Source organism: Biomphalaria glabrata, chromosome 8 (assembly GCF_947242115.1).
Source record: "Biomphalaria glabrata chromosome 8, xgBioGlab47.1, whole genome shotgun sequence".
In the NCBI taxonomy this organism is placed as follows: domain Eukaryota; kingdom Metazoa; phylum Mollusca; class Gastropoda; family Planorbidae; genus Biomphalaria; species Biomphalaria glabrata.
Window position 1 is genome coordinate 21,929,490 of NC_074718.1, and position 18,501 is coordinate 21,947,990.

Here is an 18,501-nt window from a genome sequence, read left to right on the forward strand (position 1 = left end):
GGTTCCACAGGGTTTTTAACGCCGGAAGTGGTAATGGTTCTAGGCCCAACATTATCTATACATACTGTCACCACTGTTGGTCAAAGTTGGTGCCATAGAGTAGAAACCCTAATTCTATATTGTAAATGTTAATTCCATATTGTGAATCTTATTCACAACTCATTTTGCCCTAGGGTGAACACTTTTGACCTTAGGTGAACCAGAGAGTTAAAGGCAGTCAGTCAACATAGATATCTTGTAGCAAGCACTTGATAGAGTCACTTAATATATAAGCAGTAGAGTTAGATGTTTAAAGTAGTTGGTTATAGAATAGTTACTAAGTTGTTATATTGGTGATATTTCTGTTGGATTAATACTGACCATTCCTGGGTCGAATTGTATACGGTATTCACCATGTGATGTTATATTAAACTTATTTGTATATAAACTTATCCAGATATCAATAACACTTAAAACGTGTATCAATAGGAAACACGACAGAAGTTTAAGATATCTTTGATAGTTTGACTTTTAAAAACACGACAGAAGTTTAAGGTATATCTTATAGTTTAGCTCATGGGCGTAGCCAGGATTTTTTTTCGGGGGGGTGGGATTTCCCCCCCCCCCGCCCTCCCTCCTGCGGAAAAAAATTATATATGTATATATATGTGTGTGTGTGTGTATGTACATAATTAATCTTTATTACATTCTGACCCTTTCGGAAGACGTTTATTGTTTATTGTAGACTCCCCGCCCTGGCTAACAAGGGGGTCTGGGGGAGTTCGCAGCGCTCCCCCAGCGCGGGGCGAAGACCCGCCGCCGCGCACCCTTTCTGGTATTGAAAGCCAACAAAATGCATATTCTGAGGTATCTACAGTGCATTATCTTGCTATTAAAAAGTTTTATTTCAAAAACCTAATGTGCTATTCTTACTGACATAGACCTTCTCGCACCGTTCGGCGCATTTTCCGTCAAGCTGTTTCCGCAACTCTTATTTTGCGTAATTCATTTTGTCGGAGAACATGTCCCGCAAAACATCATGCGACGCTCTGTCACAACCTTACTAAGGATTCGACTCCCAGTTCGGCATATGATTTCTTTGATTTAGACCCGATCTCTATGACGGACTCCTAAAATCTGTCTTAGCCATCTTTGTTTTTCAATTTCGGCAGAAGACTATTCACACTTTATTAATGGAGCCCAAGCCACTGGTAGAAATTTGTAACCTTTCTTGGCTAGGCTCTTGGAATTACATGCCTGTATTTCGCTTTAGATTTTATATCGAAAAGGAAAGTTTTTTCGTCAAATTATCTGTTGAGGGGTTTTAAACTAAAAAAATCTCTGGAGTATTTTTTTTTTAATTCAAAACCCCATTTAGCTACGATCATAGAATTTGGTGACTGTAGTTTGCTTTAAAATAATATTGAAGAGAGAGGTTTTCAACTCTAAACGCTCTGTATGGGAATTTTAAACTCAAAACCATCTGGAGGGGTTTTAAACTTTAAAAAAAAAGCCATCTGGAGGAGGGGGATTTAAACTCAAAACCCCTTTGGCTACGCTCATAGATTTTATAGTGTGTAATTTGCTTTTTTTTATATTGAAGAGGTACTTTTTAGCTTCCAACCCCAACTGGAGGGGGGGGGGGGTTAAACTCAAAACCCCTTTGGCTAGCTCATAGAATTTTGAGAGTGTAATTTTTTTTTATATTGAAGAGGAGGTTTATCGTAAATTTTGGAGGGGGTTTTAAAATCAAAATCTTCCTTAACTGTGCTGTTGGAATTTGGGGATTGTTGATTGCATTTTTTTTTGTTTTGTTTTATAGAAGAGGGGGATTTAACTGCAAAAACCTCTGGTAGGGGGTTTAAAATTCAAAACCCCCTATAGGGGGGTTTAAACTCAAAGCCCCCTGGTAGAGGGATTTGTATCTCAAAACCCCCTGATAGGGTTTTTTTTAAATCCTAAAACCCCCTGGTAGGGGGATTTAAACTCAAAACCCCCTGGTAGAGGGTTTTTAACTCAAAACCCCCTCTGCTGTGCTGTGGTAAGTGATGATTTAGTATTAAAATCTCACCTAAAATAAACAAAATGAAAGCAAAAATCAGTCACTTAATTCCGTTCCCCCCCCCCCCCGCCGCGGATTTCATTTGGGGGGGGGGTTGAACCCCATGCTACGCCCATGGAGGCTAGCTTTTGAAATAAAAAAAACAAGATCTTTGTCCGCCAGTGTCGCAAAGAGAGACAGTTTTAGACTAGATTTCTCCTAATGATGGAAACACGTGGTTAAAGTTTTCTGTTATCTGGGTTAAAACTGTTGTTTTTTTATTTACAGGAGGGACAGGTTAGGGTTAATATAATACAATCTAAAATAAAGTGAGAAAATCAAACATTACATACCCACGTCTGGTAGAAGTACTTTGTCTATTCCATGAATAACTCCATTGGATCCAACTATGTCTGGGTATAAAACCTTAGCCTCATTTACCAGGAGACCATCTCTCTTACATCGAAAGAGCAGACGAGTATCATCCAGTGTTTTAAGTCCCACAGAAACGACAATGGCATCTGCACAGAACACGCCCCTGACTACGTGTCTTTGAAGTACTTCTAGAAACAAATAGAAATGTAGCCACTTGTGACCTTTTGTCCAGTACAACAGGAAAGAAAAAGAACAAGTATTATCTCACTACATGTAAGGCCAAGAATTTTAGACTGCTACGGGGGTCCCTACGAATTTTAGACTGCTACGGGGTCCATACGAATTTTAGACTGCTACGGGGGTCCCTACAAACTTTAGACTGCTATGGGGGTCCCTACAAATTTTAGACTGCTACGGGGGTCCCTACAAATTTTAGACTGCTACGGGGTCCATACGAATTTTAGACTGCTACGGGGGTCCCTACAAACTTTAGACTGCTACGGGGTTCCCTACAAATTTTACACTGCTATGGGGTTCCCTACAAATTTTAGACTGTTACGGGGTTCCCTACAAATTTTACACTGCTATGTAGTTCCCTACAAATTTTAGACTGTTACGGGGTTCCCTAAAAATTTTAGACTGCTACGGGGTTCCCTACAAATTTTAGACTGTTACTAGGGTCCCTACAAACTTTAGACTGCTACAAGCGAACAAAACACGAACGTCTTTTTCTCGTTATTAATCTTTCTCCAATTTTAATGTCTACACTGTGATGTGAGACTTTTGTTTAGAGCCAACAGAGGCCAGCTTGTGATGCGAGACTTTTGTTTAGAGCCAACAAAGACCAGCTCTGTGATGTGAGACTTTTGTTTAGAGCCAATAGAGGCCAGCTCTCTGATGCGAGACTTTTGTTTAGAGCAAACAGGGGCCAGCTCTGTGATGCGAGACTTTTGTTTAGAGCCAACAGAGGCCAGCTCTGTGATGCGAGACTTTTGTTTAGAGCCAATAGATGCCACATCTGTGATGCAAGACTTTTGTTTAGAGCCAATAGAGGCCAGCTCTGTGATGCGAGACTTTTGTTTAGAGCCAATAGAGGCCAGCTCTGTGATATGTGGCTCTTGTTTAGAGCCAATAGAGGGTAGCTCTGTGATGCGTGACTCTTTTTTAGAGCCAACAGAGGCCAGCTCTGTGATATGTGGCTCTTGTTTAGAGCCAATAGAGGGTAGCTCTGTGATGCGTGACTCTTTTTTAGAGCCAATAGAGGCCAGCTCTGTGATGCGAGACTTTTGTTTAGAGTCAACAGAGGCCAGCTCTGTGATGCGAGACTTTTGTTTAGAGCCTATAGAGGCCAGCTCTGTGATGCGAGACTTTTGTTTAGAGCCAATAGAGGCCAGCTCTGTGATGGGTGACTCTTGTTTAGTGCCAATAGAGGCCAGCTCTGTGATGCGAGACTTTTGTTTAGAGCCAATAGAGGCCAGTTCTGTGATGCGACACTTTTGTTTAGAGCCAATAGAGGCCAGTTCTGTGATGCGAGACTTTTGTTTAGAGCCAATAGAGGCCAGCTCTGTGATGCAAGACTTTTGTTTAGAGCCAGTAGAGGCCAGCTCTGTGATGCAAGACTTTTGTTTACAACCAATAGAGGCCAGTTCTGTGATGCGAGACTTTTGTTTAGAGCCAATAGAGGCCACCTCTGTGATGCGAGACTTTTGTTTAGAGCCAATAGAGGCCAGCTCTGTGATGCGAGACTTTTGTTTAGAGCCAATAGAGGCCAGCTCTGTGATGCGAGACTTTTGTTTAGAGCCAATAGAGGCCAGCTCTGTGATATGTGGCTCTTGTTTAGAGCCAATAGAGGGTAGCTCTGTGATGCGTGACTCTTTTTTAGAGCCAACAGAGGCCAGCTCTGTGATATGTGGCTCTTGTTTAGAGCCAATAGAGGGTAGCTCTGTGATGCGTGACTCTTTTTTAGAGCCAATAGAGGCCAGTTCTGTGATGCGAGACTTTTGTTTAGAACCAACAGAGGCCAGCTCTGTGATGCGAGACTTTTGTTTAGAGCCAACAGAGGCCAGCTCTGTGATGTGAGACTTTTGTTTAGAGCCAATAGAGGCCAGCTCTTTGATGCGAGACTTTTGTTTAGAGCCAACAGAGGCCAGCTCTGTGATGCGAGACTTTTGTTTAGAGCCAATAGAGGCCACCTCTGTGATGCGAGACTTTTGTTTAGAGCCAATAGAGGCCAGCTCTGTGATTCGTGACTCTTGTTTAGAGCCAATAGAGGCCAGCTCTGTGATGCGAGACTTTTGTTTAGAGCCAATAGAGGCCAGCTCTGTGATGCGAGACTTTTGTTTAGAGCCAATAGAGGCCAGCTCTGTCATGCGAGACTTTTGTTTAGAGCCAATAGAGGCCAGTTCTGTGATGCGAGACTTTTGTTTAGAGCCAAAAGAGGCCAGTTCTGTGATGCGAGACTTTTGTTTAGAGCCAATAGAGGCCACATCTGTGATGCAAGACTTTTGTTTAGAGCCAGTAGAGGCCAGCACTATGAAGCGAGACTTTTGTTTAGAACCAATAGAGGCCAGATTTGTGATGCGAGACTTTTGTTTAGAGCCAATAGAGGCCAGCTCTGTCATGCGAGACTTTTGTTTAGAGCCAATAGAGGCCAGCTCTGTGATGCAGGACTTTTGTTTAGAGCCAATAGAGGCCACCTCTGTGATGCAAGACTTTTGTTTAGAGCCAATAGAGGCCACATCTGTGATGCGTGACTCTTTTTTAGAGCCAACAGAGGCCAGCTCTGTGATATGTGGCTCTTGTTTAGAGCCAATAGAGGGTAGCTCTGTGATGCGTGACTCTTTTTTAGAGCCAATAGAGGCCAGCTCTGTGATGCGAGACTTTTGTTTAGAGCCAATAGATGTCAGCTCTGTGATGCGAGACTTTTGTTTAGAGCCAATAGAGGCCAGTTCTGTGATGCGACACTTTTGTTTAGAGCCAATAGAGGCCAGCTCTGTGATGCGAGACTTTTGTTTAGAGCCAATAGATGCCAGTTCTGTGATGCGAGACTTTTGTTTAGAGCCAATAGATGTCAGCTCTGTGATGCGAGACTTTTGTTTAGAGCGAAATGAGGCCAGCTCTGTGATGCGAGACTTTTGTTTAGAGCCAATAGAGGCCAGCTCTGTGATGCGAGACTTTTGTTTAGAGCCAATAGATGTCAGCTCTGTGATGCGAGACTTTTGTTTAGAGCGAAAAGAGGCCAGCTCTGTGATGCGAGACTTTTGTTTAGAGCCAATAGAGGCCAGCTCTGTGATGCGAGACTTTTGTTTAGAGCCAATAGAGGCCAGCTCTGTGATGCGAGACTTTTGTTTAGAGCCAATAGAGGCCAGCTCTGTGATGCGAGACTTTTGTTTAGAGCCAATAGAGGCCAGCTCTGTGATGCGAGACTTTTGTTTAGAGCCAATAGAGGCCAGCTCTGTGATGCGAGACTTTTGTTTAGAGCCAATAGAGGCCAGCTCTGTGATGCGAGACTTTTGTTTAGAGCCAATAGATGCCAGCTCTGTGATGCAAGACTTTTGTTTAGAGCCAGTAGAGGCCAGCTCTGTGATGCAAGACTTTTGTTTACAACCAATAGAGGCCAGTTCTGTGATTCGAGACTTTTGTTTAGACACAATAGAGGGTAGCTCTGTGATGCGTGACTTTTGTTTAGAGCCAATAGATGCCAGCTCTGTGATGCGAGACTTTTGTTTAGAGCCAATAGAGGCCAGCTCTGTGATATGTGGCTCTTGTTTAGAGCCAATAGAGGGTAGCTCTGTGATGCGTGACTTTTGTTTAGAGCCAATAGATGCCAGCTCTGTGATGCGAGACTTTTGTTTAGAGCCAATAGAGGCCAGCTCTGTGATATGTGGCTCTTGTTTAGAGCCAATAGAGGGTAGCTCTGTGATGCGTGACTGTTTTTTTAGAGCCAACAGAGGCCAGCTCTGTGATATGTGGCTCTTGTTTATAGCCAATAGAGGCCAGGTCTGTGATGCGCGGCTCTTGTTTAGAGCCAACAGAGGCCAACTCTATGATGCGTGACTCTTTAGAGCCAATAGAGGCCACCTTTGTGATACGTGGCTCTTATTTAGAGCCAATAGAGGCCAGTTGTGTGATACGTGGCCTTTGTTTAAAGCCAATATAGAGGCCATCTCTGTGATACGTGGCCTTTGTTTAAAGCCAATATAGAGGCCATCTCTGTGATACGTGGCTCTTGTTTACAACCAATAGAGGCCAACTCCAAAATTTTATAGTCTGATAGACTTCAACAAAAAGTCAAGAAAATTATATTTCGTATACTTAAATTAGTGGATTATTTTTATCGTGAAATTAAAGTTATATTTTTCAAATATTTTTCAAAACTTGTGTATTTTGATTCATATAATGATTCATTAATCTGAATCTTGTTCCTGAATAAAGAACGAATAAATTCACGTTTCAAAGACACGTGTTACACATTTGTCTGATTCAATTATGGTTTTGATTCTAGTATCATGCATGTTTCTGGTTAAAATGAAAAAAGTTGTATAAAACCTGCTTTTTTTTTAAAAATTGTTTTAAATCGTTTTTTTCCTTTTCGACTACTCCATTATTTCCACCCAACAGTTCTATGTCAGTACTGAACGGTGACATCAGATTGGAATTTGTTGTCTATTGGAAACTTTTAATCCTGAACTATTCACGCAGAATTAGTGTTGGATTATTTTATTTTCGAGCATATAACTTGCCGGTCATACACGCTTTTAAAAACGCATGGCGGCTTTGCGTGTATACAAAGGTGCGCTGTTTACCTATTTGACTAATAAACCTATCATAATGGAAACTATGGAAATACCGGGGAGTAGTTATTACTTCCTCTAGTTCACTGTGTGGTTGGGAAGCGTACATTGGAAAGGTTTAGAGTAATCTCATTATAAACCTGAAGAAAAGAAATAGTACCAATGATAGTACTTTAGGTACTTTACGGCAAGTCACGCTTTGAACATGTGGGGGTTTATAAGAGTGCGGGTTGCAGGAGTTTGTTTTTACTTTTTTTGTAATTCGTGTGGGGTATACGTGTGTGCGGGCTACATGCGCGAAAATACGGTAGCCAACTGAGGAAAATTGATTAATTTAGCCAATTCTCAAGGAACATTGATAGTTAGAGACATTATATCCTAACTAGTCGACCCACGGCGTAGTATACGCCGCTATTTTGCAGGGCTGGCCTTAGGCCACTGCAATCTATGCGACCGCAGTGGGCACCGCACTTTCATAGGACCCGCGCTAATTCTTATTGTAAATTATTAAAATTAAACCATTTTATAACTTATAACAGATTTCCCTCGGAGCTCCTGGAAATCTCCTGAAATTGCAAAATCTTTTAAAAACTTATTAAAATCTCCTGCAATATATAGACAAAATTGTTATTTTGGGATGTCATTCAATATGGAAAACGCCAATCATACTCGCGATTTTAAAAAAAAACGGCATTATGCAATACCCATACTTGTGGAATCTGGTGAAAGAAGCTTCTCGCGCCTCAAACTAATGAAGAATTACTTGAGGTCAACAATTCTCGTAGATAGATTGAAACATTTGGTAATTCTTGCTATTAAGCCGGATCTATGTAGGAAACAGAATTTTCGCTATACGCAAGGCTCATAAAGTAATTCTGTACGTAGTAAAGAATTAATAAAATGCAAAGACAAATTAATTTTCTAATACTAACACTTAATTTTCACTTATTATCCGTATCCCTACCCAAACTGGGCCCTGCCCAATTCGTTTCGCATAGGACCCCGCAATGGTTAAGTCCGCTCCTGCTATTTAGTAACGGGTGAATACTACTTGTTATCCCCTCCCCCCCCCCCGGCTTCTTTTTTTTCGCCGCGAAAGTTACGTGGGGTAACTTTAGTCCGACTTGCAGAAATATAAGAATGATCTTTCCATGACTTCTTGGTGGTGTCAGGAATGGTTGAGCCATGAAGAGAATTATATAGAGAGATTTTACAGTAAATACTAAATTGTAAACATTTGAACACTAATGTTCTCCAATTATCTGATAGATTTCTCACTTTCTGCTGTGTCAGCATCTGTTAAAATTCGGTTCAGGAGATCTACAGGCAGCTTGGCAAAGGCCTGGTCAGTAGGCGCAAGGACAGTAAAGCTTCCCTTTTTAGTCTTGAGTTTCTTGGACATATCCGAGACTAACATGGCCAGATTGAACTGGGAGAAGCGCTCATCAGCTGCGAGTCTCTCGGCCACAGTCCCATGAACGTCCAGTGGAGTTATGACCTTTAGAATGGATAGACACATTGAACAGTGTATGCAATGATTTGTCTTCATAAGGAAATGTATACACAAGTATACACTGGGCAAGACACAGACACTGGGCAAGACACAGACACTGGGCAAGACACAGACACTGGGCAAGACAGACACTGGGCAAGACACAGACACTGGGCAAGACACAGACACTGGGCAAGACACAGACACTGTACATAAAGCATAAATCCCATGTAAATATAGGTTTTTATATAGGTGTACATCGTACAGAACTTTCGCGAATAAAATATATATATAGTAGTTCCAAAAAATTAAATATATTTGTAGGTATAATATTTACTAGAGCTTTCTTGTTACTAAGAGTAACACTGCACGTCAAAATGTCATAAGAAAATTCCTGAGCTATTTTAATCTTATTAGGAACTGCTAGAAAACATGATGAAGTGAAATCACACTCATTCAAATATTCACTCTAAACATTTTATTTGTCACGTGTTGGGAGCGGGGATGTTATATATTTGTTCCCTTTTCAAGAGTGACTTATTGAAAAATGTATTTTGATTTAAAGACGCAGTAAGGATGTGACTCTATTATAGATGCAAGTTTTTTTAGCGGCCCCCGAAAGGGGAAAAGACGCTATTAGTTTTGTGTGAAATGTCTGTCCGTCTGTCCGTCCGTCCCGTTTAGATCTCGTAAACTAGAAAAGATAGTCAAAATCCGACATCACAATATTTTACACCATTCAAAATTCTGATGCAACGGCTACTTTTTTCTTTTCTGAAAGCGAAAAATCTAATTTTTTAAATCACTTATGCAAGCAGTTTTTTTTTTTCATAAAAATACACCGCTTTTACAACTATTAACTATTTAACAATCAAACACTCGATGCTCTTTTTTTAGGGTAGACTACTGTTTTCCACATTTCTAACACATTTATGCCAACAGTTGTAGTATTTTTGTCAAAATGTTTTGTTTTTATATTTGTATTGTTAAGTTATGCATGTTCTGTTATACTAAGTACTATATTTACACACAAACAAATGTTTACTATTTTTTTAAAGAGAAAAAATCTATTTAGTATGCATTATAAAGTAGACATAATTTAAAATAAATAGTTATCTTGTAAAATGCATTATCTTATCCGTTTTTATGTGTCATAGGAAGTATCGAAATATTCGAACAAGATATTGATCCTTTTCAAAACAATTAGCACACTAGTATGAGATCAGTTAGGCCAGGGGAAGCGCTGTGGCTGAGCGGCATATCGCTTGGCCTCCGAACCGGGGGTCCCGGGTTCGAATCCTGGTGAAGTCTGGGACTTTAAAATTCGTAATCTTTGGGCACCTCTGAGTCCACCCAGCTCTAATGGGTACCTGACATACGTTGGTGAAAAGTAAAGGCGGTTGGTCGTTGTGCTGGCTACATGACACCCTCGTTAACCATAGGCCACAAAAACAGATGAACTTTACATCATCTGCCCTATAGACCACAAGGTCTGAAAGGGGAACTAGTTAGGCCAGGTTCACATCTAACTTTACATTCACTTTCACCTATTCTTTGATCTGCTTTACCGTTGGGGCACTACACAAGATCTGTCAACCTTCCTTTTTCATTCTTATCTGTCATTTGTCTTTTGTTCCCCTGGCAATCAAATCATTAAATAAGAACAATCTGGTATAAACTTTGTCACATGTAAATTATGAGTGAGTCTGGTGTGAATGTACACTTTGGTTTCTTATAGTTATAATGTTTTTTGTTTGGTGTAATGCACAAATTGTAAGACAAATTTCCTTACGGATAATAAAGATTATTATTATTATTATTATTATATAATTTCATTCGGATGTTCTTTCTGAAAAATTGAAGCCTCTCTGGGTGGGCCACTTCGGGGGCCGATTTTGAGTTTGTGTTTCCACACAAACTGTCTTTGTAACCTTGTTAAATATTGATTTTCTAGGTTCCAGTGTTAGGGGGGAAGTCCTTGTAAAGTTGAGAAGTTTTCCTTTGTTGAGAGGACATTTTGTTTAGAGGACGTAGTTCGTTGAGAGGACGTAGTTTGTTGAGAGGTCGTACTTTGTTGAGAGGACGTACTTTGTTCAGAGGACATATTTTGTTGAGAGGACGTAGTTTATTGAGAGGACATACCTTGTTGCGAGGACGTACTTTGTTAAGAGGACGTACTTTGTTGAGAGGACATATTTTGTTGAGAGGACGTACTTTGTTGAGAGGACATACTTTGTTGAAAGGACGTACTTTGTTGAGAGGACATATTTTGTTGAGAGGACGTACTTTGTTGAGAGGACGTACTTTATTGAGAGGACATATTTTGTTGAGAGGACGTACTTTGTATAGAGGACATACTTTGTCAAAAGGACGTACTTTGTTGAGAGGACATACTTTGTTGAGAGGACATATTTTGTTGAGTGGACGTACTTTGTTGAGAGGACATATTTTGTTGAGTGGACGTACTTTGTTGAGAGGACGTACTTTGTTGAGAGGACATATTTTGTTGAGAGAACGTACTTTGTTGAGAGGACATACTTTGTTGAGAGGACATATTTTGTTGAGTGGACGTACTTTGTTGGGAGGTACGTTGTTGAGAGGATGTACTTTGTTGAGAGGATATATTTTGTTGAGAGAACGTACTTTGTTGAGAGGACGTACTCTGTTGAGAGGACGTACTTTGTTGAGAGGACGTACTCTGTTGAGAGGATATATTTTGTTGAGAGGACGTACTTTGATGAGAGGATGTTCTCTGCTATGCTCCAGAAAAGTGTACTCTATCAACTGCATTCTTGTACTAACTGAGATGTTTTGACTGCATTGTACACTAGACTACATACGTAAACTAAGAGTTTATATTTTAAACCCAAATGGTTTGTAGAGAGTTTGTTGTAAATAAATATTTATATCAATTTCATGAGTTGTCCGGTAATATTTTTACATTATAGAACCTTTATACTGATATTTAAAACAAGTTAGTATTTCTCAAGCAAAAGGTTTTATGTTCAACCGTTTGAATTTTGATAAAAAGGTTGTTGGGTAATATCTTTGGACAGCTAATATCCACATTAATTCTCTACGTCTATAAATTAATTTTGAAACGAAATTAGTAAAACCGCTAAATCTTCTTTTCACAACGCAATAAACTTTTTTTGTTTCTGTCCTAGCGAATTCTTACCGGCTTTCAGTCTGAGTGTTTAAATAGACCAAATAGAACTGAAATGACAAGGGTTAGGACAAGGTTCCAAACTAGCTGTCTCTAAACTCAGAGAACAATGTCCTCGGTATTCAACATTCACTTCTGTCTGTTTCATCATCTCTTCACCTTCTTCTATGTAACATGTCCTCAATCCTTCTCACCATTACATCAGCCAATACATACAGATAGATACACTTGATAAAACAAAAGTTTCCCATTGTCCTAACTGCCTCTGGATACATACACATATACTTGATAAAACAAAAGTTTCCCATTGTCCTAACTGCCTCTGGATACAGACACATATACTTGATAAAACAAAAGTTTCCCATTGTCCTAACTGCCTCTGGATACATACACATATACTTGATAAAACAAAAGTTTCCCATTGTCCTAACTGCCTCTGGATACAGACACATATACTTGATAAAACAAAAGTTTCCCATTGTCCTAACTGCCTCTGGATACATACACATATACTTGATAAAACAAAAGTTTCCCATTGTCCTAACTGCCTCTGGATACAGACACATATACTTGATAAAACAAAAGTTTCCCATTGTCCTAACTGCCTCTGGATACATACACATATACTTGATAAAACAAAAGTTTCCCATTGTCCTAACTGCCTCTGGATACAAACATAAAAAGATAAAAAATAAGACGTAGACTGAAATCATGCCGGATATCACGTGACTAGAATCGAAATGCATTTTGGTTATATAAATTATATAATTATGTAAATTGGTTATATAGTCAAACTTTCTATGACTTTCATTTCTATGACTTTCATAGCCAAATAATGTAAACACTCTTATTTTAAATTAACGCTCCAACCTTGACCTAGATATCTAGTGACCTACGTTTCTCCTGGAACAGTCTAATGTTGATTACCTTGTCTATAACGTGGACAATGCCATTAGTTGCGAGCTCATCAGGTCTGGTAATTCTGGCACAATTGACTGTTGCTACCTGACAGTGGGAGGGGATAGAATGTAACGTTTGGGTAATAACTTCATTAACACACACAAGCAAGAAAACACACACGCTAATACATCTTTTTAAGGAAAATTTATAGGAGACAGAGACAGTGAGACAGAGACAATAAGACAGAGACAGTGAGACAGAGACAATAAGACAGAGACAGTGAGACAGAGACAATAAGACAGACAATAAGACAAACAATAAGACAGAGACAATAAGACAGAGAATAAGACAGACAATAAGACAGAGACAATAAGACAGAGAATAAGACAGAGACAAAAAGACAGAGGCAATAAGACAGAGACAATAAGACAGAGACAATAAGACAGAGACAATAAAACAGAGAAAATAAGACAGAGACAATAAGACAGAGACAATAAGACAGAGACAATAAGACAGAGAATAAGACAGAGACAGTGAGACATAGACAATATGACAGAGACAATAATACAGAGACAATAATACAGAGACAATAAGACAGAGACAATGAGACAAACAATAAGACAGAGACAATAAGACAGAGAATAAGACAGACAATAAGACAGAGACAATAAGACAGAGACAATAAGACAGAGAATAAGACAGACAATAAGACAGAGACAATAAGACAGAGAAAATAAGACAGAGAATAAGACAGAGACAGTGAGACAGGGACATTATGACAGAGACAATAAGACAGAGACAATAAGACAGAGACAATAAGACAGAGACAATAAGACAGAGACAATAATACAGAGAATAAGACAGAGACAATAAGACAGAGACAATAAGACAGAGACAATAAGACAGAGACAATAAGACAGAGAATAAGACAGAGACAGTGAGACATAGACAATATGACAGAGACAATATGACAGAGACAATAAGACAGAGACAGTAAGACAGAGACAATAAGACAGAGACAATAAGACAGAGACAATAAGACAGAGACAATAAGACAGAGACAATAAGACAGAGACAGTGAGACATAGACAATATGACAGAGACAATATGACAGAGACAATAAGACAGAGACAATATGACAGAGACAATAAGACAGAGACAGTAAGACAGAGACAATAAGACAGAGACAATAAGACAGAGAATAAGACAGAGACAATATGACAGAGACAATAAGACAGAGACAATAAGACAGAGAGAATAAGACAGAGAATAAGACAGAGACAGTGAGACAGAGACAATATGACAGAGACAATTAGACAGAGACACTAAGACAGAGACAATAAGACAGAGACAGTAAGACAGAGACAGTAAGATAAAGACAATAAGACAGAGAATAAGACAATAAGGCAGAGACAATAAGACAGAGACCTTAAGACAGAGACAATTAGACAGAGACAATAAGACAGAGACAATTAGACAAACAATAAGACAGTGACAATAAGACAGAGACAGTAAGACAGAGACAATAAGACAGAGAATAAGACAGAGAATAAGACAGAGAATAAGACAGAGACAATTAGACAGAGACAATTAGACAGAGACAATTAGACAGAGACAATAAGACAGAGACAGTGAGACAGAGACAGTGAGACAGAGACAGTGAGACAGAGACAATAAGACAGAGACAATAAGACAAACAATAAGACAGAGACAATTAGACATAGACAATAAGACAGAGACAGTGAGACAGAGACAATATGACAGAGACAATTAGACAGAGACAATAAGACAGAGACAGTGAGACAGAGACAATATGACAGAGACAATTAGACAGAGACAATTAGACAGAGACAGTAAGACAGAGACAGTAAGACAGAGAGAGTAAGACAGAGAATTAGACAGAGAGAGTAAGACAGAGAATTAGACAGAGAATTAGACAGAGACAGTGAGACAGAGACAATATGACAGAGACAATTAGACAGAGACAATAAGACAGAAACAGTGAGACTGAGACAATGATTATAGCGAAAAGAGCTTTATGAGTGTCAGACGAATTCGGTGAAAAAATAAAGCACCAAACACACACACATCTACACATGCCCAGAAGGAGTAAACAGAGAGAGAGAGGAGAGCAGTGGTAGACAGACAGACAGAAACTAGATAAATAGTGTGAAAAGGGAAACTGAGAGCCATAGTCGTCGCTGAGAAAGAAAAGAAAGTAGACAAAACACATGATCATAGGGACAGAGAAGTGTCGCTGAGAAAGAAAAGAAAGTAGACAAAACACATGATCATAGGGACAGAGAAGTGTCGCTGAGAAAGAAAAGAAAGTAGACAAAACACATGATCATAGGAACAGAGAAGTGTCGCTGAGAAAGGAAAGAAAATAGACAAAACACACGATCATAGGGACAGAGAAGTGTCGCTGAGAAAGGAAAGAATTGACAGAACACATGATCATTAGGACAGAGAAGTGTCGCTGAGAAAGGAAAGAATTGACAGAACACATAATCATTAAAGCAGAGAAGTGTCGCTGAGAAAGAAAAGAAAATAGACAAAACACACGATCATAGGGACAGAGAAGTGTCGCTGAGAAAGGAAAGAATTGACAGAACACATGATCATTAGGACAGAGAAGTGTCGCTGAGAAAGGAAAGAATTGACAGAACACATGATCATTAGGACAGAGAAGTGTCGCTGAGAAAGGAAAGAAAATAGACAGAACATATGATCATTAGGACATAGAAGTGTCGCTGAGAAAGGAAAGAAAATAGACAGAACATATGATCATTAGGACAGAGAAGTGTCGCTGAGAAATAAAAGAAAATAGACAAAACACACGATCATAGGGACAGAGAAGTGTCGCTGAGAAAGGAAAGAAAATAGACAGAACATATGATCATTAGGACAGAGAAGTGTCGCTGAGAAAGGAAAGAATTGACAGAACACATAATCATTAAAGCAGAGAAGTGTCGCTGAGAAAGGAAAGAAAATAGACAGAACATATGATCATTAGGACAGAGAAGTGTCGCTGAGAAATAAAAGAAAATAGACAAAACACACGATCATAGGGACAGAGAAGTGTCGCTGAGAAAGGAAAGAAAATAGACAGAACATATGATCATTAGGACAGAGAAGTGTCGCTGAGAAATAAAAGAAAATAGACAAAACACACGATCATAGGGACAGAGAAGTGTCGCTGAGAAAGGAAAGAAAATAGACAGAACATATGATCATTAGGACAGAGAAGTGTCGCTGAGAAAGGAAAGAAAATAGACAGAACATATGATCATTAGGACAGAGTAGTGTCGCTGAGAAAGGAAAGAAAATAGACAGAACATATGATCATTAGGACAGAGAAGTGTCGCTGAGAAAGGAAAGAAAATAGACAGAACATATGATCATTAGGACAGAGAAGTGTCGCTGAGAAAGGAAAGAAAATAGACAGAACATATGATCATTAGGACAGAGAAGTGTCGCTGAGAAAGGAAAGAAAATAGACAGAACATATGATCATTAGGACAGAGAAGTGTCGCTGAGAAAGGAAAGAATTGACAGAACACATGATCATTAGGACAGAGAAGTGTCGCTGAGAAAGGAAAGAAAATAGACAGAACATATGATCATTAGGACATAGAAGTGTCGCTGAGAAAGGAAAGAAAATAGACAGAACATATGATCATTAGGACAGAGAAGTGTCGCTGAGAAATAAAAGAAAATAGACAAAACACACGATCATAGGGACAGAGAAGTGTCGCTGAGAAAGGAAAGAAAATAGACAGAACATATGATCATTAGGACAGAGAAGTGTCGCTGAGAAAGGAAAGAATTGACAGAACACATAATCATTAAAGCAGAGAAGTGTCGCTGAGAAAGGAAAGAAAATAGACAGAACATATGATCATTAGGACAGAGAAGTGTCGCTGAGAAATAAAAGAAAATAGACAAAACACACGATCATAGGGACAGAGAAGTGTCGCTGAGAAAGGAAAGAAAATAGACAGAACATATGATCATTAGGACAGAGAAGTGTCGCTGAGAAATAAAAGAAAATAGACAAAACACACGATCATAGGGACAGAGAAGTGTCGCTGAGAAAGGAAAGAAAATAGACAGAACATATGATCATTAGGACAGAGAAGTGTCGCTGAGAAAGGAAAGAAAATAGACAGAACATATGATCATTAGGACAGAGTAGTGTCGCTGAGAAAGGAAAGAAAATAGACAGAACATATGATCATTAGGACAGAGAAGTGTCGCTGAGAAAGGAAAGAAAATAGACAGAACATATGATCATTAGGACAGAGAAGTGTCGCTGAGAAAGGAAAGAAAATAGACAGAACATATGATCATTAGGACAGAGTAGTGTCGCTGAGAAAGGAAAGAAAATAGACAGAACATATGATCATTAGGACAGAGAAGTGTCGCTGAGAAAGGAAAGAAAATAGACAGAACATATGATCATTAGGACAGAGAAGTGTCGCTGAGAAAGGAAAGAAAATAGACAGAACATATGATCATTAGGACAGAGAAGTGTCGCTGAGAAAGGAAAGAAAATAGACAGAACATATGATCATTAGGACAGAGAAGTGTCGCTGAGAAAGGAAAGAATTGACAGAACACATGATCATTAGGACAGAGAAGTGTCACTGAGAAAGGAGCAAAAACTAAGGAAGAGAAAGAGTAAATGAAAGAAACAGTTCAACAGAGTGCAGGAAAAAGAAAGTCAAACACATGAAAGAAACACTTCAACAGAGTGCAGGAAAAAGAAAGTCAAACACAAAGTGAAAGAAACACTTCAACAGAGTGCAGGAAAAAGAAAGTCAAACACAAAGTGAAAGAAACACTTCAACAGAGTGCAGGAAAAAGAAAGTCAAACACAAAGTGAAATCCATAGGATAATGTAACTTTTAATCTGCGCGTGCACAACTGATCTAAAACAAACAATGTGGATTTACTTACACCATACGCATACTTGTTAACCCTAACCCTGGAGCCATCATGAAGAGTGACCAGTTCTTGGTCACGTTCTTTGAAGTTAGAAATGTTCAGACGACCTGGAGCAATGTGGTAGCGTATCAAGGGACTTCCTCCTTTAGTATCACTCAAGGAGGACCTTGAAAAACAAAGTGTGAGCAATACTAACAGTTACAAAAGTATCGAGTCACTATTATATTGATCTTTTCAAGCTTTTGCTTGTACTATATAATCCTTGACCAAGAGGCTGCCAAGTGCATAGCGAGGATGTTTCAATTTAAATTTGGTCTATGTAAAGTAATACAGCGTTGTATGCGAGGGGGCGAATCAAAGTCAAGTACATCCTAAAAGCTTGAATAGACGTGATGCAACACAGACTTGGAAGAACTAAACATGGTAATAGATTGATAGTCTAGTCTCGAAGAAAGTTAGAAGAAAGGAATCAAAGTACACAAATAGGATCAAGAGGCACGCCTAAACAGTTCACAGCAAAAAAGATCACAATAAAAATAGACACAACTACAGTAAGCTTTAAACAGTATAATTGATCCTCCCCCCCCCCATTAAGACTGTACGACATACAAGGGAAAGAGAAGGAAGTCAATTGAAAGAAAATGAGTGTATTGAACGTTTCAGAAGACTCAAAGCTCTATGATGGGCACATAATGGACATTCTAAAATCTATTCTTAGTCTCGATTGAATACAGCAAAACAAAACAAAAATTATATAATGTCATTAATTTTATTAATCTCTATAGGTTATCAACTATGCGTTTAA

At 39.1% G+C, this 18,501-nt stretch overlaps 1 protein-coding gene across 6 annotated transcripts in view; it reads right to left on the bottom strand.

Moving 5' to 3' along the window:
- The window catches only part of LOC106051776 (transforming growth factor-beta-induced protein ig-h3-like), a 115,557-nt gene that overhangs the window by 25,822 nt on the left and 71,234 nt on the right, over positions 1 to 18,501 (bottom strand). For all 6 annotated transcript variants that reach the window (XM_056038286.1, XM_056038287.1, XM_056038289.1 and 3 more), the window contains exons 6-9: positions 17,709 to 17,862; positions 12,774 to 12,851; positions 8,467 to 8,686; positions 2,374 to 2,583 (exon numbers count right to left, since the gene is read on the bottom strand). In XM_056038286.1, coding sequence (XP_055894261.1) covers positions 2,374 to 2,583; positions 8,467 to 8,686; positions 12,774 to 12,851; positions 17,709 to 17,862 — 662 coding nt within the window. The remainder of the gene's footprint in view (positions 1 to 2,373; positions 2,584 to 8,466; positions 8,687 to 12,773; positions 12,852 to 17,708; positions 17,863 to 18,501) is intronic.